Source organism: Myotis yumanensis, unplaced genomic scaffold (assembly GCF_028538775.1).
Source record: "Myotis yumanensis isolate MYYU_CA2020_CCGP unplaced genomic scaffold, mMyoYum1.0.hap1 SCAF_1, whole genome shotgun sequence".
Taxonomy (NCBI): domain Eukaryota; kingdom Metazoa; phylum Chordata; class Mammalia; order Chiroptera; family Vespertilionidae; genus Myotis; species Myotis yumanensis.
The window spans coordinates 215,867,819-215,895,636 of record NW_027223752.1 but is presented as its reverse complement, the minus strand read 5'-3'; the positions used below and the strand labels follow the sequence as shown (position 1 = coordinate 215,895,636).

General features: G+C 41.8%; 1 protein-coding gene across 5 annotated transcripts in view; it reads right to left on the bottom strand.

Moving 5' to 3' along the window:
• Nucleotides 1-20,739, bottom strand: part of PDS5A (PDS5 cohesin associated factor A) — a 106,078-nt gene extending 85,339 nt beyond the window's left edge. For 2 of the 5 annotated variants that reach the window (XM_070397716.1, XM_070397717.1), the window contains exons 1-2: nucleotides 20,413-20,715; nucleotides 19,362-19,539 (exon numbers count right to left, since the gene is read on the bottom strand). In XM_070397716.1, the coding sequence (XP_070253817.1) occupies nucleotides 19,362-19,499 (138 nt within the window). In that variant the 5' untranslated portion in view covers nucleotides 19,500-19,539; nucleotides 20,413-20,715. Of the gene's footprint in view, nucleotides 1-19,361; nucleotides 19,540-20,198; nucleotides 20,300-20,412 lie in introns of those variants that run through there. The other 3 variants (XM_070397721.1, XM_070397714.1, XM_070397715.1) reach the window with 3 other exon arrangements.
• Nucleotides 20,740-27,818: the final 7,079 nt, after the last annotated feature.

Below are 27,818 nucleotides of genomic sequence, written 5' to 3'. Positions count from 1 at the left end.
GCTACTAACATAGTCAAGTTTAGTGTTCTTTAATGAAGCAAATTTATTATTTCATACCTAAGTTGTGTGGTATGGAAAAGTTAGATGTTACACATTCACTATCTGCTTCCTGAACTCCAAACCCAATTCTATTTAGACCCAAACCACTTAATAAGCATGTGCTACAAAACTACAATTTTAATAATTACTGAAAGTTTCTAAATTAGAGGATATGTTTTACCCCATTTATTTTACCTTAGAGATAACCAGTACTATTAGGGTTCTAAAAAGAACCTTAATAATGATCACAACAGAGACAGTCATCATAAAAGCTATTTTTAGCTTCAAGAGAAATTTCTGAGGTCCTAAAATTATGAGTAGCCTTAAAAAGCCTTATAAATTCTAACACTTACATTGAGGTTTCAGAGGTTTTGACTTTGGTTTTAACAAAACCTTAGATGTTCTCTAACTTAAGTATTAGTGAGGTAGAAGGATAAAACGAGTAAAGGCAACTTTGACAAGTAAAACAATGAATTAATTCTACAGTTTGACCTTTATATTATAGAAAAAATTTCAATTCAGAAACCATATTTTGTGTAGGAGAAATATTTATAATAGTACTTTTTATAGTAATATCATTTGAGCTCTTCCTGTGTGCCAGACATATTTCAAGTAATTCAAATGTACTGTTAATTCATCTAATACAATGATTCCTTGTGGGATGATTATTACCATCCCCATTTAATAGATGAGGAAACTGAGGCTAAGTTGATTACTCACAGGCATAAAAAATCAAATCCAGGCAATGTGATAACTACTCTTATGTACATTTACCACTCTTAACCTATATCACATACTAGAGGCCCGGTGCACGAATTTGTGCATGGGTGGAGTCCCTAGGCCTGGCTGGCGATCAGCGCTGATCGAGGCTGTCTCATCCAGTCCCAATCAGGGCCGGGGAGGTTGGCTGGAGCTGGCCTTACGGGATGGATCGTGGGAGGTTGGCCAGCCAGCCCTGACTGGGGTGGATCAGGGCCAGCCGGCCGGGGGGAGGGACCAGCCATGGAGAGGGACTGTGGGAGGTTGGCTGGCCAGAGGGACCGTGGGAGGTTGGCCAGCCGCGGGAGGTTGGCTGTGGGAACGCACTGACCACCTGAGTTGGGCGTCTGCCCTCTGGTGGTCAGTACACATCATACCGACTGGTTGTTCTGGTCGTGCGGTCGTAATGGTCACTTAGGCCTTTATATATGTATAGTATAGTATAGCATAGTATAGTATAGTAGGACAAGGGGTAATGCAAAATGACTAGAGAAAAATAATAAGAAATATATAGATCTATATATTATATAGTACTATAACTTTTTAAGTGCTATAACTATTAAGTGGTCATGTTCCCATGTTCAATTTGTTGACTACTGCCGATGTTCTACCATAAACTTTATCTTCTATGTATCCCCATAAAAAGTCTAGTGGATAAATTTTCTTTGTTGAAAGCTTAGTCTGGTTTCATCCATCATTTCAAATCAGTTAAATCTGAAAAGGAGTAAAAATTAATTGAGTTATTAGCTGTTAAAGAGTGTATATTGCCCTGACTGGTTTGGCTCAGTGGATAGAGTGTCAGCCTGTGGACTGAAGGGTCCCAGGTTCGATTCCGGTCAAGGGCATATACCTTGGTTGCGGGCACATCCCCCATAGGGGGTGTGCAGGAAGTACCTGATCAATGTTTCTCTCTCATTGATGTTTCTAACTCTCTATCCCTCTCCCTTCCTCTCTGTAAAAAATCAATAAAATATATATTTTTAAAAAGAGTGTATATTGTTTTTGGGACACTGTGTCTCAAAAAATGTATACACATTTTGAATAATTATAAAGGCAGTGTCTGTACTTCAACTGCATTTTTAAACTTCTGGTAATGTTTTAGGGTGAATTTCCCTTGTTCAAAGCTTAGTCTAGCTGTAAAGAAAGAAACACCAACTGGGCTATCAGCTGTTAAAATGTGTATACATGATTTTTGGACACCCTGTGGATGCCTTTAATATATTAATTTAACTAAGTGTTCTAGCTTTCCTTTTTCTTGATAAAGGTGGATCATTTGCCCTACTCTTAAAATGATCAATCTTTATTACTTAAAATCTTTTTACTTTACTAAAAAATGCAATGAAAAGCAGTTGGCTTTTCTTTTTTGGCTTTTCTTAAGGTTAAATGAATCAGAATTAGGAAGAAAGAAGGAAAGGAAAAATGGGGTTCAAGCAGACAAGTGTATAAATGTGGGGGGGAAACACAGATGGAATTAATTATTGTACAAAAGCAGTGAGAGCCAGAGGATAAGCAAAAGTAAGTCCAGGGAAATTCCCTAAGGACAAGATGAAAAGGGAAAGGTGGGAAAGAGTAGATAGCCGCAGAGAAGTGAAACTGGGCAAAGGTTCCCTGTATCAATTGCCAGAAAATACCTCTGCCCAGAAGAACTTGAAGACTGCTAGAGAAAGGAAATATCAAAAGCAGCTTCTTTGAAAACATCAACAAAATTAATAAATCTTTAGCTAGGTTGACCAAGAAAAAAGAGAGGACTCAAATGACCAGATTAATAAATGAAAGAGGGGATATTACTGACTTCACTAAAAAGGATTATAAAGGAAAACTATACACAAAGAAAAACGTAGACCAAGATTTAATTCAGATTCACTGCTGAATCCTACTGAACATTTCAAGAATATTAATTTTCCCGAAACTCTTCCAAAAAATAAAAGATGGTAAAATACTTCCAATTCATTCTATGAGGTATTAACCAGTTTCCAATACTAGACTAAGATACCACAAGAAAACTATAGACTAATATCTCTTATGTATATAAATGCAAAAATTTTCAATAAATACTAACAAATCAAATCCAGGAACATATAGAAAGAATAATATACTATGACCAAGTGGGATTTATGTCAAGAATGAAAGGTTGGTTTAACATTCAAAAATCAATCAATGTAATACATATAAATAAAAAACAAAAATCATATGATTTTAATAGGTGCAGAAAAAGCATTTCACAAAATCCAACACCCCTTTAAAAAAATTTTTTTAAATTGATTTCAGAGAGGAAGGGAGAGGGAGAGAGAGAGATAGAAACATGAATGATGAGAGAGAATCATTGACCAGCTGCCTCCTGCACACCCCACACTGGGGATGGAACTGGCACCCCGGGCATGTGCCCTGACCAGGAATTGAACCGTGACTTCCTGTTCACGTGACTCAATCACCATGCCATACCAGCAGGGTCCAACACCCTTTGATGACAAAGATACTCAAGAAACGAGGACTACATTAGAGAGATGCAAATTAAAATGAAAAGGAGGTATCACCTCACACCTGTCAGAATGACTACCATCAACAAATCAACAAAACACAAGTGCTGGCAAGGATGTGGAGAAAAGGGAACCCTAGTATACTGCTGGTGGGAATGCAGACTGGTGCAACCATTATGGAAAACAATATGGAGTTTCCTCAAAAAATTAAATATGGATATAAGCATAACCAATGGACATAAGACACTGGGGGATAGGGGAAGCTAGAGGAATGTCAAGAAGGAGGAAAAAAGGAGACATATATAATAAATAGTCTTTGTAATACTTTAAGCAATAAAACAAAATTTAAAAAAAATTAAATATGGAACTGCCATTTGACCCAGTGATCCCACTTCTAGGAATATATCCTAAGAAACCTGAAGCACCAATCAGAAAGAATGGATGCACCCCTATGTTCATAGCAGCATAATTTACAATAGCTAAGATCTGGAAACAGCCCAAGTGCCCATTAGTAGATGAGTGGATAAAAAAGCTGTGGTACATTTATACCATGGAATACTATGCAGCAGTAAAAAAGAAGTATCTCTTACCCCTTGAGATAGCCTGGAGGGACCTGGAAAGTATCATGCTAAATGAAATAAGCCAGTCAGAGAAAGACAAGTATCACATGATCGCATTCATATGTGGAATCTAAGTAATAAAATAAACTGATGAACAGAGTAGATCCAGAGACATGGAAGCATGGAACAGACTGTGGAATCTTGGAGGGTAGGCAGGGGAGGGTGGGAGGTAATTAACCAAAACCTTGTATGCGTATATGCATAGCTATGGACACAGACAATAGGATGCTGAAGGCTTGGGGTGGGGGAGGACTGGAAGGGGAAAAGGGGGCATATGCAATACTTTCAACAATAAAGAGTTAAACAAACAAACAAAACAAAACAAAAGAAAGAAACTAGGACTAGAAGGGAAATTTCTCAATATGTTCAAGGGCATTTGTGAAAAATCCACAGCCAACATAATACTTAATGGTAGAAAATTGGATGCTTTTCCACTAAGATCAGGAACAAAACAAGGATATATGCTTTCAACACTTCTATTTAATGTTATACTGAAGGTTCTAGCCAGGGCAATTAGGCATATTAAAGACATAAAAGGCATCCAGATTAGAAAAGAAGTTACCTCTATTCATAGATTATATGCTCTTACACATAAAAACTCATAAGAAATCTATTTAAGCCAATTAGAATTAATGATAAATAAGTTTAGCAAAGTTACAGGATACAAGATCAATATACAATACTCAATCAAATTTCTAAATATGTGGAATGAACAATCTGAAAATGAAATAAAGAAAACAATTCAATTTACAATAGCATCAAAGAATAAATTAGGAATAAATTTAACAAAATAAGTATAAAACTTATACCCTGAAAACTACAAAATACTGTTGAAAGAAACAAAATAAGATCTACATAAATGGAAAAACATCCCATCTTCTTGGACAAAAAGACTTAGCATTATTATGACAACATCAGTCCCACCCTGGCTGGTGTGGCTCAGTCGGCTGAGCTTCATCCCATTCACCAAAGGGTTGCTGGTTGGATTCCTGATCAGAGCACATGCCAGGGTTTCAGGTTCAATCCCCCAGTCAGGATGCATATGGAAGGCAACTGATTTGTATTTCTGTCTCACATTGATGTTTCTCTCTCCCCTTCTCCCTTCCTCTCTCTCTAAAAATCAATAAACACATATTCTTAAAAGACAGCAATAACCCTCAAGTTGACATACACATTCAATGTAATCCTCATCAGAATCCAAACTTTTTAAAAAATATATTTTTATTGATTTCACAGAGGGAGAGGAAGAGAGAGATAGAAACATCAGCGATAAGAGAAAATCATTGATTGGCTGCTCCTGCATGACCTACACTGGGGATCAAGCCCGAAACCCAAGAATGTGTCCTGACCAGGAATGGAACCATGACCTCCTGGTTCTTAGGTCGATGCTCAACCACTGAGCCACGCCGGCTGGGCCTACCATGCTTTTAAATTTTATTCATCTGCAGCCTTCAAGGCTAATGTCATGTGACGAAACTCTTCAGACTGTATCATTTAGAAATGGATTACTGTTCAACCGAAGATCCTATCTGGTCTAGACATGAGGATAAAAAGACTCCACAAATTAACTACAAAGAAAGTGGTTTATTCATGTGCTTTAGAAACTGCTTGGTCATGCTTAGACACATTACTCTTCAGTTCAAATACCTGAGAGATTTTTTTAAAATATAAATTTGTTTCTTTGACATTTAAAGACTTTAGTATCATAGGTACTATCCTCTTTTTTTCTCCCAAACTACTCTCTTTTAAGATGTTTTGGCAAAACTGTTCTATTCATTTTCTTCAAACACACCAAGCTGCTATGGCCTCTCAATCTTTGTTTTGCTATTCATCTGTCTGGCCTGCTTTACCACCCATTTGCCTATCAAAGTCTGAGCCTTCAAATCCCAGTCCAACCATCACCTTTTCCATGAAACTTTTCTTGACCATCAAAATTCTTAGTATTTGTTTATCCAAAGAAAAAGCTGCAATACTAGCACATAATTGGCATTTAACTTATAAGTTATATCATTTCAAACATTGTTCATATAAATGGAAATCCATTTCAGTGCTAGTCTAGTATAAATTCAATTTCCCCTGTGAACTATTTAAAAAATGCTATTTAAAAATTGTCTTAGCCTGGCTGCAGGGCTCGATGATTAAGCATCTACCTATGAACCAGGAGGTCACGGTTCGATTTCTGGTCTGGGCACATGCCTGGGTTGTGGGCTGGATCCCTAGTGTGGGGCCTGCAGGAGGCAGCCAATCAATGATTCTCTCAGCCAATCAATGATTCTCTCTTATCATTGATGTTTCTATCTCTCTCCTTCTCCCTTCCTCTCTGAAATCAATAAAAATATAAAAAAATAAATAAAAATAAAAGTTGTCTTTATCAATACCATTTATAGTATCCCTACTATAGTAGAGTTGTTTTTTTAAAAATATATTTTATTGATTTTTTACAGAGAGGAAGGGATATGGACAGAGAGTCAGAAACATCAATGAGAGAGAAACATCGACCAGCTGCCTCCTACACACCCCCCACTGGGGATGTGCCTGCAACCAAGGTACATGCCCTTGACTGGAATCGAACCTGGGACCTTTCAGTCCGCAGGCCGACGCTCCATCCACTGAGCCAAACCGGTTACGGCTGTATAGTAGAGTTTTAAATGTGATTTAACAATAACTTTATAACATGAAAAACAGTAAAACACACACACACACACACAAACCAACAAATACTATGGCAGTTCCCAACTTTTAAACTACCACATAATATTCAAAAAATGATATATTTGTAACCTTCAAAGGCTGAGGGTTTCTCTATTTAGGCACACCTATAACTATGTAGAAGCACACAAGTTGGGAAGAACTCTGCTTTAATGTAAAAGACCAAACAGCAACAGCAAGGAAAATAAATTTAGTAAATTCCTTTGTTATGTTTGTGTTTGGTCTTCCATTGAAAATGTTATATAGAAACGTCCTGATTTGTTGCTAGGTTTTCATATAATGTGTAAACTCCACTCATTTTATCTTTCTGAGCAGAGGATTCAACTAGACATACTTCCAGGTGCCAACAACCTCAGCTGAAGTAGTGTTTAAATTAAACAATTAATTCTGAAAATAGAAGATAATAGAATAAAATTCATAATGTCCTTAAATCTATTCTCCTATGAGCACCAATCGGTTTTTCCTTGGACAACTACAGATTTCTGATATAGGGAAAATAAATCTGTTATTGGTGTTCTATTTGCCAATGTTACTTATTTCATATATTATCTACACTAATAAAAGAGAAAGATGCAAATTGATTGCACCTTTGTGACACCCTTACCTTCGCAACCAACCAATCAGGAGTATGCAAATTAACCCAACAAAGATGGTGGATTAATTTGCATACGCAGGCATTGAATGGCACAGGTGTCTCACACAGCCCAGCTGCTCCAGGCCTCTGGGTAGCGTGGGAAGGCGGAAAGGCAGCTCTGGCAGGAGCGAAGGTGGTGCCAGCAGCCAGGGGAAGGAAGGCCTATCTTGCATGAATCTTCATGCATTGGGCCTCTAGTTTTTAATAAGCCCTCACGTAACTTCTATTCAACTCAAGGTCTTGAATTAAGACCCTAGGTAAGGCTTGATTCCAACATCATCTGCTACTAACATTTTGTCTCCATCTCCACCCGCCGCATTTTGTTAAACAAACTAAAAAAAAAATCACTCAATTTCTTTTGAGTTTTTAGGAAAATCTAAATAGACTTCTTACCCCTCTGAACTTCATGTGACACATTTATTTAATCATTCACATGAAGAATTTCTCTTGTTGCTAGGAGGCAATAAAATGGCTTTATTTCCAACATACTAATTTTCCAATTTGACTGCTAATTTAAAAGTAGGTATTACTTAGTAATCCACGGAAGGGGAATTTGGCCACCTCTAACATAATCACTCACAGATTTACCCTTTTAACCCGATAATCCCACGCCTACCCTAAAGATATACCTCCACAAATACAAAACAACCTGTGAAAAAGGTTATTCCCTTTAGCATTATTTGTAATAGCAAAACATTAGAAACAGTCTCAAATGAAACAATGAGAGACAGGTTAAATAAACTATGGTACATCTATACATGGAATACTATAAAACCACGATAAAAGAATGAAAAAAGATTTCCAGACATGAAGTGATTTCCAAGATATGTTGTGAAGAAATCAAAGTGCAAGAGAGTACATACAGCTGTCCATTTTTAAAATTTAAATTCTTTATTGTTGAGTATTACAGATATCTTTTTCCCCCCATTGACCTCTCCCCTCCCACTCCCGCTCCCCAGCACATGCCCTCACCCCCCTACTGTCTGTGTCCATTGGTTATGATTATATGCATGCATACAAGTCCCTTGGTTGGTCTCTTACCACCCCCTTCAAGCCTCCCTTGCCGTCCCTCTGAGGTTTGTCAATCGGTTCGATGCTTCTATGTCTCTGTATCCACTTTTGTTCATCAGTTTTATGTTGTTCATTATATTCCACAAATGAGTGAGATCATGTGGTATTTATCTTTCTCTAACTGGCTTATTTCACTTAGCATAATGTTCTCCAGGCCCATCCATGCTATTGCAAATGGTAAAGAGTTCTTTCCTTTTTACAGCAGCGTAGTATTCCATTATATAGATGCACCACAATTTTTTAATCCACTCATCTGTTGCAGTAGTCTATTTTTTGAGTAAGAAAGCAGATAACCCAGAAAGGATAAACCAGAAATTAATGAAAATGATCATCTGTAGTGGCTGGTGGGTGGAAATGGAGTGGAAGGGATAAGGGATAAGATGGGAGTAAGACATCTGAAAACTGTAAGTTTGTATATAGTTCTGACTATTGAACCATATAAAATTAAAAAGGATGGAAAAGTAATCCCTAACCCTGAATACAAATACTCCTATAACTAAACAACAAAATAACCCGATTTAAAAATGAACAAATAACTTCAACAGACATTTCTCCACAGATATACAAATATTTGCCAATAAGCATAAAAATTTCATCATCAAGGAATTGCAAACCAAACACACAATGAAATACTACCCCACACCATTTAGAACAGTCATTATCAAAAACAGAAAATAACGAGCATTAGTGAGGATGTGGAGAAGTTGGAGTCCTTGTGCACTGGTGGGAATACAACATGATGCAACTGCTACAGAAAAACAGTATGTTGTGGTGGTATAAAATCATGAAGTTCCACGCCCCATCCCACATACATGCCCTAAGCATCTCTTTCATCTGGGGTTCCTGAGTTATATCCTTTTACAATAAACCAGTGATCTAGTAAGCAACTCGTTTCTCTTGAGTTCTGTGAGCCATTCTAATAACTTAATTGAACCCAAGGAGGGGGTTTGGGGAACCACTGATTTTCAGCCAGTTGGTCAGAAGTACAGATAACCTGGTTTTGTGTATGGCATCTAAAGTGTTTATCTGGGGAGGGAGGAGACAATCTTGTAGGACTGAACCCTTCAGCGGTTCTCAACCTGTGGGTCGCGACCCCTGAAAATACATCCTGCATATCAGATATTTACATTAGGATTCATAACAGTAGCAAAATTACAGTTATGAATTAGCAACGAAAATAATTTTCTGGTTGGGGGTCACCACAACATGAGGAACTGTATTAAAGGGTCGCGGCATTAGGAAGGTTGAGAACCACTGCAACCTGTGGAGTCTGATGTTACCTACATGTAGATAGAATCAGAATTGAGTTGAATTTTGGGACACCTGGCTGGTATCTAAGAATTGTTTGTTGGTGTGGGGGAACCAATCCGCCCCTGCCACTGTAGAATTGGGTCCCAAAATCCAATTAAAAATAAAATTATCATATGATCCAACAACCCTCCCAGCAATATATAGTATGGCTATATGAAAAAGAATTCAAATAGGATCTTAAAGAAATGTATGCATACCCATGTTCACTGAGGTATTATTCACAATAGCCAAGAAGTGAAAGCAACCTAGCATCCATCAATGGACTGATCAATAAAGAGAGTGTGATATGTATATATACACAATGTAATATTATACAGTCTTAAAAAGAGAAGGAAATCCTGTCGTATGCTTACAACATGGATACATCTTAAGGATATTATGCTAAGTGAAATATGCCAGTCAGAAAAAGACAAATACCTTGTGATTCCACTTATATGAGGGGGATCTAAAGTAGGCAAACTCTTAGAAATAGAATGGTGGTTACCAGGGACTGGGAGGGCAAAAGGGGCAGTTGTTCAATGTATATACTTTCAGTTTTGCAAAATGAAAAAGTTCTAGATATCTACTGCATTAACAATGAGCATATACTTAACACTACTATACTGTACACTTAAAAATGGCTGTGATAGGGGAGAAACCAAGATGGCGGCATAGGTGAACACCGGAGATTGCTGCCTCACACAACCACTTCAAAAATACAACTAAAAGACGGAACGGACATCATCCAGAACCACAGGAAGGCTGGCTGAGTGGAAATTCTACAACTACAAGGAAAGAGAAAAGCATACCGAGACTCAGAGGAGGTGCAGTGCGGCAAAAGACAAAGAGAGAATCTTAAAAGCAGTAAGAGAAAGAAACTCAATTACCTACAAGGGAGTACCCATACGACTGTCAGCTGATTTCTCAACAGAAACTTTGCAGGCCAGAAGGGAGTGGCAAGAAATATTCAAAGCAATGAATACCAAGAACCTACAACCAAGATTACTTTATCCAGCAAAGCTATCACTCAGAATTGAAGGTCAGATAAAGAGCTTCACAGATAAGAAAAAGCTAAAGGAGTTCATCACCACTAAACCACTATTATATGAAATGCTGAAAGGTATTCTTTAAGAAGAGGAAGAAGAAGAAAATGGTAAAGATACAAACTATAAACAACAAATACACATCCATCAACAAGTGAATCTAAAAATCAAGTGAATAAATAATCTGATATCAGAATAAACTGGTGATTATAATAGAATCAGGGGCATAGAAAGGGAGTGGACTGACTATTCTTGGGGGGGAAAGGGTTGTGGGGGATGCGGGAAGAGACTGGACAAAAATCATGCACCTATGAATGAGGACAGTGGTGGGGGAGTGAGGGCGGAGGGTGGGAGGGGAACCGGGTGGAGGGGAGCTATGGGGGGAAAAAAGAGGAACAACTGTAATAATCCTCACAATAAAGATTTAATTAAAAAAAGAAGAATGTAATTAAATCTAAAGTAGAAAATTAATATATCCACTTAAAAGAAGTAGTAAAGAGAAATAGAGTATGCTTCAGAGATAAAATCAAAGCTGATAGAAATTCTTACTGGAAAGTTGACTATCAAATGAATATAAAACAGACTTTTCAAAAACTTAATAAATTATCTACACTAATAAAAGAGAAACATGGTAATTAGCATACGACCACTACCCTTCCCATTACCTACTCAGCATATCCTTATGCAAATTAACTGTCAGCCAAGATGGCGGCCGGCAGCCAGGCAGCTAGAAGGCTTGCTTGCTCCAGTGACTGCAGACTCCAACGTTCCCCGCCTGACTTGCCGGCCTCTGAGCTGCAACTCTAAGAAACTTTGTAACAAATATAGAAGCTAAACAAAACCCCAGAAACCAGCTTTCAGCCAGCCGGGATCTCAGAGCTGGAGTTACACATTGTTTCGATTATAGAACACAATCAGCAGCGGAAGCCTCAGAGCTAGAGCCAGAGCTAAAGCTGGCCCAGAATAAAAAAAAGAAAAAAAGGAGCAGTTGGGAGCTTCAGTCAACAACCGCCAGCCTGAAAGCAGCCCTCAGCCCCTCACCCAGACTGGCCAGGCACCCCAGTGGGGACCCCCACCCTGAAGGGTGTGTGACCGGCTGCAAACAGCCATCATCCCCTCATCCAGGCTGGCCAGGCACCCCAGTGGGGACCCCCACCCTGATCCAGGACACCCTTCAGGGCAAACCAGCCAGCCCCCAGGCCTCTATCCTATATAGTAAAAGGGTAATATGCCTCCCAGCCCTGGGATCAGCGGAGCCGCGAGGCCTCCTGGCACCAGATCAGCATGACAGGGGGCAGCACCCAAATCCCCTGATCGCCCTGCAGCTCTGTGTGTGACAGGGTGCGGCGCCCCCCCCCCCCCCCCCCGCCCCCCAGGCCCTGCTCTGTGTGTGACAGGGTAGAGCCATAACCTCCCCATCAGCCCTGCCCTGAGTGTGACAGTGGCGGCACCCCAACCCCCTGATGGGCCCTGGTCTGTGCGTGACAGGGGGGAGCTCCTCAACCCCCTGATCGGCCCTGCTCTGTGCATGACAGGGGGGAGCTCCCCAACCCCCTGATGGGCCCTGCTCTGTGAGTGACAGGGGGCAGCGCCCCAACCCCCTTATTGGCCCTGTTCTGTGCGTGACAGGGGGTAGCGCCGCAACCTCCGCATTGACCCTGCCTTGAGTGTGACAGGGGGCGGTGCCCCAACCCCCCCCCAACCCGCCATACCCTGAGCATGACTAGGGGTGGCATCACAACCTCCCAATCCGCCCTGCTCTGTGCATGACAGGGGGCGGCGCCCCAGCTCCCCAATCAGCCCTGCTCTGAGCCCGACCAGGGGCTGCACCTAGGGATTGGGCCTGCCCTCTGCCACCCGGGAGCAGGCCTAAGCCAGCAGGTCGTTATCTCCTGAGGGGTCCCAGACTTCGAGAGGGCACAGGCCGGGCTGAGGGACCCCCTCCCCTTCCCCCTCCCAGTGCACAAATTTTTGTGCACCGGGCCTCTAGTTTAAGTATAAAAATAAAATAAAATAGCTCTGTGATTTAAAAAAATGGCTGTGATAAATTTTATATTATGTGTTTTTACAGTAAAAAAATCAAGCAAGGATATATTTGTCAGTGGAAATAAAAAGTTGATAGAATACAAACAGAAAGAAATAAACTGCCTATAAATTAATAACATAGCCACTCAGACAAAAGAATTCAAATTCAAGTAACTAACAAACATGGTACTCTATACCAGCGGTCGCCAACCAGTGGTCTGCCAGGTCTGAAAGGCTGGCGACTGCTGGTTTTTTTTTTTTGTTTTTAAATATATTTTATTGATTTTTTTACAGAGAGGAAGGGAGAGGGACAGAGAGTAAGAAACATCAATCAGAGAAACACTGACCAGCTGCCTCCTGCACACTCCCTACTGGGAAGGTGCCTGCAACCAAGGTACATGCCCTTGACCGGAATCGAACCTGGGACCTTTCAGTCCGCAGGCCGACCCTCTATCCACTGAGCCAAACCGGCCAGGACGCGACTGCTGGTTTTAAGGAAACCTTTGGAGCAGCAGTCGCCAACTGTTGGTCCATGGACCATTGGTGGTCCATGAGGTCCAAAAGGTTGGCCGACCACTGCGCCATATAACCTTAATGGGACAGAAAGAACTACAAAAAAATCTTGCAAGGGATACTGGTATAGGTCTGAATTTTTTTACTTAACAGTAGGTAGTGCAAATAAATTTATCAAAGTTAAGGATAAGCAGGGTTTACACTGTATGAGAAGAATACAAATATGGAATGGAGGAAGTTTAGGATAAACTTTGTGGTGCTACTTTTCAACTGAAGGTAACAGAACGAACTCATGATTTAAAGTATATGTGTGTATTTCCTAGCTCTATATACTGAAAGGGTCTGAAGAAATCACATCCTAGTGACAATGTGAACACAATGTCCATGCCCAGATCTTGGTTTATAAACACCACTCCCTACTAAAATGGAAATAGGGCTCTTTGGAGAAAATGACCTATCCAAATCTGGGGCAGGGAAGTACGAGGTGACCATCTTGTACCAGAAAACAAAGAAATGCTCAAAGACTCAGAGAGACACATCAAAAAGATATAAGAAGTTTCAAAAAGTCACCCAAACCCAGCATGCTCATTTGGTGCAATTTGACTCTCAAAAGAAATAAAGACAGAAGTGGATAATAATACACTGAATGAAGAATCCATGAGCAATTTCTTTTTAAATGGGGGCAGGCTCTTCTTTTTTTCTTTTAATATATTTTGTTGATTTCATAGGGGAAGGGACAGGGAAAGATAGATAGAAACATCAATGATGAGAGAATCATTGATCAGCCATCTCCTGCATGCCCCTACTGGGGATCCAATGGGCAACTAGGGCATGTGCCCTTGACTGGAATTGAACCTGGGACCCTTCAGTCCACAGGCCAATGCTCTATCCACTGAGCCAAACTAGCTAGGATGAGGGGCAGGCTCTTCTTTACAGAATGTCAGCTAATACATGTAGAAGGAATGATAGTATAAACAAAGTCAACATTTTATAATCATTAGAGTGGATGCTAAAATGGTTAATTATGAATTGTTTAAAAACAAGTTATTTTTACAAGCTGTCACCTTAAACATTACTTATTAATTGCAAAGGGGAAAAGGTACCTTTACAATGGAGAGTGCTGGCCAACTGTAACCAAGTGATAAAACTTAGCATAACCAACTGGACAAAATAACATTATGTGCCTCATGATATAATGCAAAGGAAACTAATTATACACCACCACTTGCATAGTATACTTGCCCCCATAAAAGTTCAACCTGAATCTAAGCATGAGGAAATGATATAAAAAAAATGTATTATATATATATAAATATAAAGGATTATGGAAGTCCTATAAGACAAATGCTTCAAAATATCATGCTATGAACAATCCCCCCTCCACTACCCCAAAACAGTGAAAGGCTTTCTAGATTGAGAAGACTAAAGACAAGATAAAAGCATGTGATCCTATGCTGAAGGACAACTTTTTTAAGGACAACTGGGAGAATTTTATTATAGACAGTATAATAGATGCTACTGAATCAATGTTAAATTTCTTGAGTGTGCTAAAGTAGAATATCTTTGTTCTAAGAAGAATGAGGTGAAATGTCATGATGTCTCAAGTGACTCTCAAACAAAAAAGTATGCTGTGTGTGTGTGTATGTATTTATGTGTAGAAACATAAAAGCAAGCAAAGGTGCCCTGACCAGCTTGGCTCAGTGGATAGAGCGTTGGCCTGGGGACTGAAGGGTCCCGGGTTTGATTCCAGTCAAGGGCATGTACCTTGGTTGCGGGCACATCCCTGGTGAGGGGTGTGAAGGAGGCAGCTGATCGATGTTTCTCTCTCATCTATGTTTCTAACTCTCTATCCCTCTCCCTTACTCTCTGTAAAAAAATCAATAAAATATATATTTTTTTAAAAAAGCAAGCAAAGGTGACAAATGCTATCTGAGAAAAAGGATATGAGTGTTAAAGGTAAAATTTTTCCTATTTTTCTAAAGGCAAAAAAAGTCTCAAAAATAAAAAGTTGAGAGAGTAACAGTTTTTTTAAAAAGGAGGGGATGAAAAAAATCTTCATTATAATCAGCCAGTAATAATTTCCAATAAAAATTCAACTATAAGAAACAATTCTGAGATCAAATCATAAGTCTCCCCCATAATTTTTCCTAACTAGCACATAAAAAAAGTACTACAATGTTTTTCATACAGTTTTTAAAATAAATTTTACAAATCTAGCCAGTTGGTTGCAAATATATATTGGGTTTTTTTAATGTTTTTATTAATTTTAGAGAGGGGGTAGGGAAAGGGATAGAGAGAAACATGGATGAGAGGGATACATAGATTGGCTGCCTCCTGCACGTCCCATATTGGGGATCAAGCCTAAAACCCAGGCATGCGCCCTGACCGAGAATTAAACTGGGGATCTCTTGGTTCACAGGTTGATGCTCAACCACACCTGCCAGGCTATACTGTTGTTTTGGAAATTAAATGTTTTTCAAGTTTTTAGGTATTCTACAAAGTGTACAGAAGGTATTCTTTGACTTGGCATGAGAGTTGCAGTGGTAAATAAAAGATGGCTACAAATTTTTTTCTCTCTCTTAGATTAAGAAGTAGGGTTAATTTTTCTTCCCTTGAATGTGGGATGGGCTATGACTATTTTTGCTTGTTCTTGTCTTTTTAAAACTTTTTTGGGCTATGACTACTTTAACTAGTAGAGTAAGTTAGAAGTGACACTGCCAATTCTGAACCAAGCCTTTAAAAGTACTGGCAACTTCCTCCATACTGTCTGTCTTAGAGCCCTGAGTCCAACTACCTTATTGGAGAGATCATGTGAAGAAGCTCTAAGACTACAACACAAAGTTATTGTTAAAGTTAGTGGGTACAAAGTTTCAGTTGGGAAATACAAAAAAGTTCAGGAGGAGAATAGTGGTGATGGTTGTACAACAATGTGAATGCCACAGACTGCACACTTAAAAATGATTAAAATGGTACATTTTATTATATATTTATATTTAATAAATAATTATGTATATTTAAATGTTCTATTTAATAAATATTTATATATTTAATAAATACTTCTATATATTTAAGTATATATCTATTTTTATTTACCACACAAAAAAAGTTGCTGCTGCCCTGGCTCAGTTGGTTAGAGTGTCGTCCTGACACACCAGTTTCAGGATTGATCCTAGTCAGGGCACATACAAGAATCAACCAGTGAATACATAAATAAGAGGCTCAACAAATTAATGTTTTTCTCTCTCCACCTTCCTCTCTCAAATCAATAATGGAACTTTGTATTACATTGTTTATAGGTATATTTTGAATGTTACAAAACTTACCAGACATGACCTCTGCATTAGTTTCAGAATGCTTAGCTATATAAAAGGGAGGCTATTTGTGAACTATAGATCTTCACACTTAATCTAACATTGGTAGCAAATGATTTGCTGTCCTTCCAACAGCCAACTAATTTTAGTATGGCTATTTCTGTCATTCCTATATAATAAAAGCCTAATATGCAGATTGTCCCCGTGACAGGGAGTTCGACCAGGGGGCGGGGCTGGGTGGCCAACTGAGGGAAGGAAGGCCCCATCCCACAGCCAGCAGCCGCTAGGGACCCTACCCATGCACGAATTTCGTGCACTGGGCCTCTAGTTAATATATAATTGGAACTTATCTAAGTAACAAAACTGTTAATGACAGTTTTCAGCTTTCTGTGACTAGGGTTGGTCACAGCCTCTCAGACTCGGTTTTTTCATGTGGAAAATTAGAACAAAATCCAATAAACTCTAAGCTACCTTTTAGTTCTAAAATTTTAAGTATTCATGTTATCATCTCTGGTATACAGATAAAGTACTTAGCTGTAATTCAAAATATTTTCAAATTATCTTTCATTTTCAAAAATAAAAATATTTCTCTAATCCAGTATTAATACAAAGTATTCATTTGTTCATTCAACTAATACTTGTTGAGCACCTGATTATGTACCAAGCATTAAACATGGCACTGGGAGGATACAAAAATAAATACCTTGATTCACGAAACTTACAGAGAAGTTGGGGAAACAAATCAAACATTTGCATAAGGGTAATATCCTAACTATAAGTGATATGAAAGGGGTAAAAGAGTATATAATGGAAAATCTAAAAGACTTCTCTTAAGAAGAACAAATACCCCTAACTGGTCTTGCTCAGTGGATAGAGCAACAACTTCTTAGTTCTACTTAGATTTCTTAGACAAAGGCAGCTCTAAGAATAAAAATAAATATAATGCTATTGCCCTGGCTGTGCCACTAAACTGCCTTATGACTATTGATCTTGGTAAATGTTACTAGGCCACTTTGTGCCTTTTTGTCATCTGTAAAACAGGGGAGTTACAGAACTTCTTTTAAGTTACAGAACTTCAGGCCCATGGACTGAAGGATCCAGGTTCGATTCCAGTCAAGGGCATGTACCTGCCCTGGTCAGGGTATATGCAGGAGGCAACCAATCAATATGTCTCTCTCACATCAATGTTTCTCTCTGTCTCTCCCTGTCCCTTCCACTCTCTCTATAAATCAAGGGAGGGAAGGAGGAAGGGAAGGAGGGAGGGAGAGAGAGGTAGATTGATTTGTTATTCTATTTATTCATCCACTAGTTGATACTTGCATGTGCCCTGACCGCGGATCAAACCCATAATTTTGGCATCTCGGGACCATGTTCTAACCAACTGAGCTACCTGGCCAGGGCAAGAGTTATTTCAATGGAAGGTATTGTGTCCCATTTCTTCCAAAGAGGTAACAAATTATTAGATTTTAAACATGAACTAAAAGAATACTTAAAGTATTCATTAAACACTCACAACATTGTAAACATTTACTAGGCACTATACCAAGCTCTAAGAGCAAAGGGGCAAGATCATTCCCTAAAAATACATTTCACCAAGTTGCTCAAGGTACAAACACTATCAACAGTGTTTCTTCTCTCACCTCCCACCACGTCTGATTCTAACTCTGAATTGTCTCTTGGATCATTCCCTACTTCTTTATTCCCACTGTCATAGCCCTACTTCAAGATTTTAATACCTTTCACCTAGACTACTATTAACAGTTTCCTAGCTGGAGTCCCTGCTTCAATCTAGCCTCAATTTTGACAACCAAAATGTTTTCAGTATTGGCAAATGTCCTCTTTTTTTCATTTCAAAGATGCCCTGGTTGAGAACCACTGCATCAAGCCGATCCCTTAACAAGAATGGAACTTACTTTGTAAGGCTGTGGCCACAATCTAGCCATGCAACACAGCAAAAAACTGGCCAACATAAAGCTGAAACTTACGCCCTGGATTTTAAGACCACCGTGCTTTAAACCAGGGGTGGAGAACAACCAGCCCGAGAAGTCACTTGGTCTGGCCCTGCCACGGCACTGGTGGTGAGTTAATTAAACGTTTGAGCAAATATAGCAGGCTAATCTTTAAGTTGATAATTTTGTATGGCCCACGAGAATGATGTTATAAATATCCAAATGGCCCTCGGGAGGAAAAAAGGTCTCCCCCCTCCCCTTGCTAAACTAAATAAAAATGATTCTTTATAAAAGAAGCCATAACACTTTTTCTTACAACCCCTTTGAACATATGGACCTAAAACATCACCTTACTTCAAGCCTGAATTCTGAAGTCAGTACCTTCTGTCAAAGTTTAACCATACTATATACACACTTAAGTTTGTGGAAATTAGGAAATTGTGACAATTTAAAAAAAAATACCTTTCTTACTTAAATCAAGTCTCTTCAGAAGTTGATGAAAATGGGACTTCTTAGACTAATTATTACCTACACTTAAGGTTGCAAGCTACTTTAAACAGTATTCTCATAAACATTTCTAGGGGGGGAAAAAACCTTTAAAAGTTGAATTCTTATGCTTTAAAAAAAATCAAGATTAAAACACACACATAACACTCCTTTTAATTTCCCATAATGGCTATATCCCTGCCCCCCTCCCCAACTTATTATTCAAAGATAAGCCAAAAAACAAACACACAAAAACAGAAAAACGAAGATATGCCAGGAGAGAACAATACCGTGGAGGGGGGGGGGAGAAGGCGATGAGCTCTTAGAGACCCCCGGGAGGTGAACCCACGGCAGGCCTAGCCGCGTGGACGCCCCGCGAGGGCACCTCCCCCCTCGCTCCGGGGAAGGCGGACCCGCCGCCCCGCCGACACTCACCTTCAGCCGCTTGATCATCTCGTCGGTGGTGATCTTGTCGGTGATCTCCTTGACCCCCGGGGGGTAGGCGATCTTCCCATCGGCACTCCCCACGCCGCCGAGGGCAGCGGCGGGCTTGGGCTGCGCCGCGAAGTCCATCCTGGGGGACAACTTTTCTCTCGCAGTCCTCTACCGGCCTCTATCGGTCAGAAAACAAAAGTTCAGCGGCCAAGGGGCGACTTTGTAACCTCTTTTTTCATTTCAAAAACCTCTCATCTGCAAAGGGCCCTCTCGCACCGGAGGCCGGGGACGCGGCGGCCGCCCCGCCAACGCGCGCCTTCCCCGGGGCTGGGAGCGTGTGGCGGCCGCCCCGCCGCCCCCACCCACGCGGGCGCCCCGAGCCCCGAGCCCACGGGGCTCCTCCCGGCAGCCGCCGCTGCGGCCGGGGAAGCGCCGAGCAGCGCCAGGAGTTCCCCGTTCCTTCCCTCACAATGAAACCCGTCCCCGAGCACCGAGGTCCCAAGTTTGGCGGCCTCGGGAGTCCGGCGAGGCCCCCCGAGGCCCCGGCTCCACCGGAGAGGCACGCGGGGTCCCCCCGCACGGCCGGCCGCCTTCGGGAAAGGAGACGCGAGGCCTATCGGGCTCGGCTTAGGCCGCAGAACTAGGGGCCCGACCGGCCCCGCACGCAGCGGCGGCTCCCAGGGACGATCGCCCTCGCCCGGCCGCGCTTCTGGACCCCCGGCGCCCCCGCCGCGCTGCCGCCCCTCCGCTGCCCCGCTCCCCACCCTCGCGGGAGGGGAAACCAGCCGCCCTCCCCCCCGAGTCCCGCGCCGAGAAGAGGCTGACGCGGCCCCGCACTTCACATTTTGTTCCTTCAACTTGGGCTCAGGGACCCCGGCGGCTGCGGTCGCCCCCGGCCCCTGAGCGCCGGGTCCCGCGCCGCCCAGGCCTCACCGGCACCTCCGGGCGGCCCCGCCGGGCCTCGGTCCCGCGCGCCCCCCCCCCCCTCCGATCTCCCCTTCCGTCCCCTCCCTCCACCCGCCGAGGGCGGGAGCCGCGCCGCCGCCTTTACCTCCTCCTCCTCATGCGGGCGGAAGGTGCATCGAGCGCCCGGGCCTCTGTCAGGTGGTTGCGCCGCCGCCCCTGGTCGGGCTGCACACAAAGCGGCTCCGTGGGTCCCGCCGCCGCCGCCTCCCGCCCCGGAGCGGCGCTGGGGCTGGCGGTGCCGAGGAGGAGCCGCCGCCGCGGGGGGAGACGCGGGGCGAGTGTGCGCTGGGCGGGGAGACACTGCCGCTCTCCGTCCGGCCGGGGAAGAGCAGCCTCGGAGAAGGCTCCTCCGGGACCGTGTGCGCGTGTGTCCGCCCGGAACCCCCGCGGCGCGACCGCCCGCCCGCCCCTCGCGCCGGCCGGGCCCGCCGACCCGGACCCGGACCCGGACCCGGACCCGGACGCCCCTCGCAGCGGCGCGCGCCCGGACGCCCGAGCCCCCGGATCCGACGCCGCGCACACACACGCCGGCCGGTCGCGCGAGCGGAGCGAGAGCACGCGAGAGCAGGGCGCGCGCTCGCTCCCGCCCCTTCCTCCGCCCGCCGAGCCCCCGCCTCCCTCGGGCCCGGGCGCCGCGCGTGGGGCGGACAGCGCCGCCAGCCGGTTGGCGCCAAGACCTGCCGCGCCGAGCGCCTCGGGGCGGACGCGGCCCAGAGGGCGAGCCGAGGAGCCGGGTGGCGGGAAGCGCCGGGTCCCCGCGGCCCGGCGAGGGCGCGCAGGGCGCACAGGGCTGTAACTTGGGGCGCGGAAACGAGTGCATGGCTTTTGGGGGTCGTCCTGAGGGACGTGGACGGAACTGGTGGAAAACGGTTCATTGCTCGGTGAAAAGGAACCGCTTTTCTCCCCGAGGGACAGGCGGTCGGCAAACGGAGCAAAAGTTTTGCAACTTGGCACAACGTGGGCTGCTCATTCTTGTGCCTTCTGACAACCACCGGCGTTGAGCCCTCTCTTCTTTAGATTTCTAAAATTAATATTGTGAAAGCTGTAAAGTATAAAGAATATCAGAGTGGAGTGTTTCTCGAAGAATGGTCCAAACCTAGGTTCCTGGGCTCCACTCCCAAACCGTAGAACCCAGACATGAGCAGGTTTACAAGTTAGCTAGATGGTTCTCGTGAATATGGAAGAATTCATTTTTTTTTTAAAAAAAATGTGATAAATATGCCAAAGAATGACCTTTTCTTCCATCCAGAGGAAAACCCAATGCACAGGCTTTGAGCAATTTAATGTACAAAGTTGAGCGAAGGAACCTGAGAAGCACATCATTTCAGAAGCTGGTCTTGAAAAAAACCACAGTAAGATGAAATAGCTTTCAGCTCTTGAAACTGACAACGGCCATAGTTTAAAATGATATGCGATTATTTGTTTAAATTATTCTTGGTGGATATCCATTGGGCTTCCCCACATCCTTTACTACTTGGTCTTAAATGTTAAAGGTACTGCACTCACTGAATTGTTTTTCCGGTATTTCACAAGGGAGACCCCAGTGATCTTGCTACAGTTGCTGATTTGCTAGAATTCAGCCTAAAAGTCTGTGCTTTTTCTTGGGCATCTAGATAGAGTAGCAGGCAGACTCCATTCAAGATTGTTTTTATCCAAACTATTAAATTTCCCCAAACCTACTCGTTTTACCCTGTCCCTTTCACTGTGTTGTTTTTTATGTAATTTAAATAACTAGAGTGATGTTTTTGTTGGGTGGCCGGTTAGCTCAGTTGGTTAACGAGCGGGGCGCTAATGAAGAGTGCTGCTTTGCCCTAGCTGGTTTGGCTCAGTGGATAGATCATCCCCCTGCAGACTGAAGGGTGGTAGGTTCAATTCCGGTCAAGGGCATATGCCCAGGTTGCAGGCTCGATCCCCATAGGGGGCATGCAGGAGGCAGCTGATCAATGATTCTCTCTCATCATTGATGTTTCTCTTTCCCTTTCCCTTTTTCTCTGAAATCAATAAAAATATATATTTTTTAAAAAGACTGATGCTTTTCATTTTCATTCTTGCAGTAAGTAATTTACCCATTAAATGGAGTTTGTATATGTACACAAATTTTATTATTATTGTTTAAAATATATTTTTATTGATTTTGGAGAGAGGAAGAGGGAGGGATAGAGAGACAGAAATATTGAGAGAGAGACACCCATCAGCTGCCTCCTGCACGCCCCCTACTGGGGATCCATCTGGCAACCTGGGCATGTGCTCTGACCAGGTATCAAACGATAACCTGATTCATGGGCCCATGCGCAACCACTGAGTCACACCAGCCAGGAACACAAATTTCAATTTTATACAATGTATTGTTTTGTTAATATTGTTTGATTTTTATGAACTCAAAAGATAGTAATCCCCAAGAATTACAACACATAAGTTTGTATCATTCTAAAATTCAGGAATTTTGAAATTCCTGTTTTTACTTCTTAAACATTTGTTTTCACTTACAGTAAATGAGATAGAATAGTTTGTGCAACAATTATTTTAAGGGGGCCTAGTATTCAAGGCATTGTTTTGGGCACTGAGAAAAAAAATCGTCAGTGGGGAAGGGGACAAAAATCCCGGCCTGCTTTCATGGAGTTTAATTTGTTTGGGGAGAGATAACGTAAATAAATAAATAAATAAATAAATAAATTGCTATGGAGGAAAATAGAGCGGGGGGTTGGGGAGATGCAGATCACATATAGCCTTTTAAGCCTTTGGCTTGTACTGTGACTGAAATGGAGGAATTATTGGAGTGTTTCAAACAGAGAAGAGACATGATATGATTTAGGTTCTATGAGCTAGGCAACCTTGCACAAATTTCTTCATCTTTCTGTGCCTCATTTTCCCCATCTGTAAAACAGGGATAATAGTTTTTATTTCAGAGGGCCATTATGAGGAATAAATAAGTTAACATTTGTAAAGTGCCTAGAAAGTTTAGACCTGAGTAACTAAGATAAAGTAACCACTAACTGAGAGGAGGGGGGACTATGCGTGCAGCAGATTTAGTGTTAGGATATCTTTTAGACATCCAAGCTTTTTAAAAGTTAGTTTAACGAACAGTTACTGAGCTCCTGCAAGGGGTAAGGCATTGTACTAAGCACTGGGGAAATATTTAAAAAACAAAGACAAAGTCCGTGCTCTTGACAGTATTGGGATCTACTGGAGGAATCAGACATATAATGAGGCAAGTCTGTAATATATTCTACTAGAGGCCCGGTGCACGAATTCATGCACTGGTGGGGTCCCTCGGCCTGGCCGGCAATTGGAGCCAATCAGGGCCATCTTGCCCAGTGCCAATTGGGACTGATTGGGGCCAGCCTGCTGGGGAGAGGGACCGCGGAAGGTGGGCTGTGGGAATGCACTGACCACCAAGGAGCAGCTCCTGCTTTGAGCGTCTGGCCCCTGGTGGTCAGTGCACGTCATAGCGGCTGGTTGACCGGTCCTTTGGTTGTAATGGTTGCTTAGGCTTTTATATATAGATAATAGAGTTTTGAACTACATTGTCTGTGAGCCTAGAAAAGAAGTGCTATGGTAGCTTCCCAAAGGAAGGATCATCTGAGGCTGGGCCTTGAATGGTGAGTTATTTTGATGAGTAGTTGTTGTGGGAAGGGCAATAGCTAATAGAAATCACCACAAGGTGAACAAAGGTCTGAAGGAAATTAAGTGCAATATTTTTGAGAGGGGGGGCGGAGTGGAGTTTGGTGTGGTTAGAACAATGATTGAATAAAAGAATGGCTTTGTGAGCCTTATTCGACTCCCACATAATTATTATCAGACCTCCCACCCATATTCACACATCCAAGCATACAATTTATGTACAGAATGGCATCTAATGCAGTTTCAGAATAAATCCCTAAACCCATATTTCAACCATGTTGCTAACCACAAATTCTAACTATATAGAAATTCTAGATCCAAACTCTAGGGCAGTTCTGTCCAATAGAAATTTCTGGAACAGTGGGAATGTTCCATACTTGCATTGTCCAATACAGTGGCCACTAGCCACATGTGACTCTGTAATACTTGAAAAGTGGCTACTGAAGTTTTAATCTAATTCGAGTTTTAAAATCTAAACAGCCATATGTGGCTAGAGGGTACTGCATTGAACAGTGCAGTTCTAGGGTATAGAGTTTGTAGGAGTGACTGAGAGAAGATGAAGGTAGAAGATAAATTATGTTCATACTGAATGCTATAGATACTGAGCACATTGATAAATTGAAAAGCTGAATTGGGGTACTAGGAGACTAAAGTGATTTATAGTGAAAGTGAACTAAGGTACAAATATAACCAAACAGGTAAAATTGCAAAAATATTTAAGATATTTAAAGCAATTTTTAAAAATGTGTTTATTTGCCGAAACCGGTTTGGCTCAGTGGATAGAGCGTCGGCCTGCGGACTGAAGGGTCCCAGGTTCGATTCCGGTCAAGGGCATGTGCCTGGGTTGCGGGCACATCCCCAGTGGGAGATGTGCAGGAGGCAGCTGGTCGATGTTTCTCTCTCATCGATGTTTCTAACTCTCTATCTCTCTCTCCCTTCCTCTCTGTAAAAAATCAATAAAAAATATATTTAAAAAAATAATAATAAAAAATAAAAAATAAAAATGTGTTTATTCTATTTTTCTGAAATTACTTACTTGATTTTCAGTTTGAAATGTAACTTGCTAAATCTATCCTGAGTAATTTTACAAACTATAAATATGAATCATCCATGTACCACTGGTCACAGAGAAATTTTAACAATATGTCATATTCACAGTGAAACTAAAAAAAATTTATACTTTAATTTTAAAGTTGTTCCAGATATCACTGACATCTTGGCTTACATTTGTTAAAAGTTAAATATATTTAGGCATGTGATAATAACATATCTATCTGTATTGAATAAAATGACATGACTGCTAAAGAAAAAAAAAGAAGTCTGAATCATTTTGGTCGAGTATGACCAAGATGTTAATGATTAACTTGTTTGTCATAGTAATTTAAAGATTTTATTTGAATTCTGTCTAATATCCTGGTCTCCATGCATATCTCTTCAATTTATTTATTTTTTAATTACTTTTAAAAAATTGATATTAGAGAGAGGAAGGGAGGGAGAGAGAGAGAAACATTGATGTGAGTGAGAGAAACATCAATACATGTGCCCCAACTCGGATTGAACCCGAATCCTGGGTGCCTGATTGGGAATTGAACCTATCATCTTTTGGTTCATGGGATGATGCTCCAACCAACTGAGCCATCTTTTTTCAATTTAAAGTGTGAAGTCTGAAATGCTTTATAAGTTATATTAACTTTCTTAGAGTTATTCAATCAAAATTAAGTATTATTTAACAAGCAAGGGCAGCAAACTAAAACTAAATATTTTCAAATATGAAAGAAACTACCAGTACAAGCAACATGGGTAAGTCTTAGTGACATAATATGATAACCTGCTCATAAAATCCAAAAACAAGGCTCAGGGTTGTGGTTAACCCTGAAGTACAAGGGGGAACAGGAAACACAGGGGGACAAGATGAGAAACTGAATACATAGGTAGATATAATCCTTTTTTTAGTATTGATTTTAGAGAGAGGAAGGGAGAGAAAGAGATTTAGAGAGAGAGAGAGAGAGAAAGATCGATTTGTTGTTCCACTTATTTATGCATCCATTAGTTGATTCTTGTATGTGCCCTGACCAAGGGTTGACCCTGCAACCTTGGTGTATCAGGATGATGCTCTAACCAGCTAAACTACCCTGCCAGGGCCATGGGTAGATATTTATGAAAGGGCGAGGGCTACACCCTCCATCTTGCCCCGAATCCTCCATTTGTGGGCAGCAGCCATGTGCTCAGCAAGGAGCTTCTTCCCGGAAGCCCAAGCCTCTGCTAGCCACACCTAGGAGTTCTTTAAACTAACCAATGATAATCAAGGGAAGTGCACGCCATAGATACGACCACATCCTGTGTAACAAGACACCGACTTGCACCTGGCCAATCGGCAAGGCCCACAGTCCTCTCTCCTCCCCTTACTCCAACCCCCCTATAAACCCCTCTACCCACAAAGCTCTCTCTCTCTGCCCCCTGCCACTGCGTCGGCGAGTGTGGTGGACGAGGAGCCCGAGCTAGCTCGAATAAAGACTCTTATGCTTTTGCATCGGACTCGGCTGGCTCCCTGATGGCCTTTTGGGGATCCTGAAATCTGGGCATAACAATTTATATATTTCTTAAAATATATTTTTATTGATTTCAGAGAGGAAGGAAGAAGGAGAGATAGAAACATCAATGATGAGAGAGAATCATTGATCTGCTGCCTCCTGCATGCCCCTTACTGGGGATTGAGTCCTCACCGGGATTCAAACCATGATCTCCTGGTTCAAAGGTCGATGCTCAACCACTGAGCCATGCCAGCTGAACTGATATATTCTTTTTTTTTTTTTTTAATATATTTTATTGATTTTTTACCGAGAGGAAGAGAGAGAGATAGAGAGAAACATCGATGAGAGAGAAACATCGATCAGCTGCCTCCCGCACATCTCCCACTGGGGATGTGCCTGCAACCCAGGTACATGCCCCAGACCGGAACTGAACCTGGGACCCCTCAGTCCACAGGCCGACGCTCTATCCACTGAGCCAAACCGGTTTCGGCTGAACTGATATATTCTTATTAAAGCTTTATTTTGGGGCAGATTAGTGACTTCTCATATGTTCATTATAACCTAAGAATTATGATTAATCCAATTAAGGGCACCTGAGGTCTAGAAGAGAAAAAACAATAATAAGACAAATTCAAAAATTTTCCAAAAAATTAGACTTTAATATTTTTGAAGTAATATCCCCCAACGTCTGACTTTTTTTCTAATTGTGTTAGCAAAGTTAGAAATTATTTGGAGTTATATTTTATATGGATGCCACTTTGCATCCCTTTCTCAAGTTGTCAGTGTTAGGACAATAAATAGTTATAGAACTGAAAGAATTTTCAGGGTAATTAAACTTTGAATAATCACATTATAGCATATTTTTATTATAAAGCTTGGGGTGTCAAACCATTGTTTTATATGATTAAACTAATTAGAGTAAAACTTATGACAGATATTACATTAAATGCAAAAGAGATTCATTTATCAAAATGTATTAGAGAGGATAATCATTGTCTCCCCTCTGCAAACTCTTTTTATAAAAATTTTTATTTACTGGCCCTACCTGGTTTGACTTAGTAGATAGAACATCGGCCTGTGGACTGAAGGATTCTGGGTCAGATTCCAGCCAAGGGTACATACCTTGGCTGTAGGCTGGATCCCCGGCCCTGACCCATGCGGGAGACAACCAATACATTGATGTTTCTCTCTCTCTGTCTCCCCTTCCACTCTCTCTAAAATGCAATGGAAAAATCTCCTCTGGTGAGGATTAACAACAAAAAAATTATTTACTGATATGAGAGAGAAAGACAGATTTGTTGTTCCACTTATTTATCTTTTCATTGGTTGTACCTGTCCA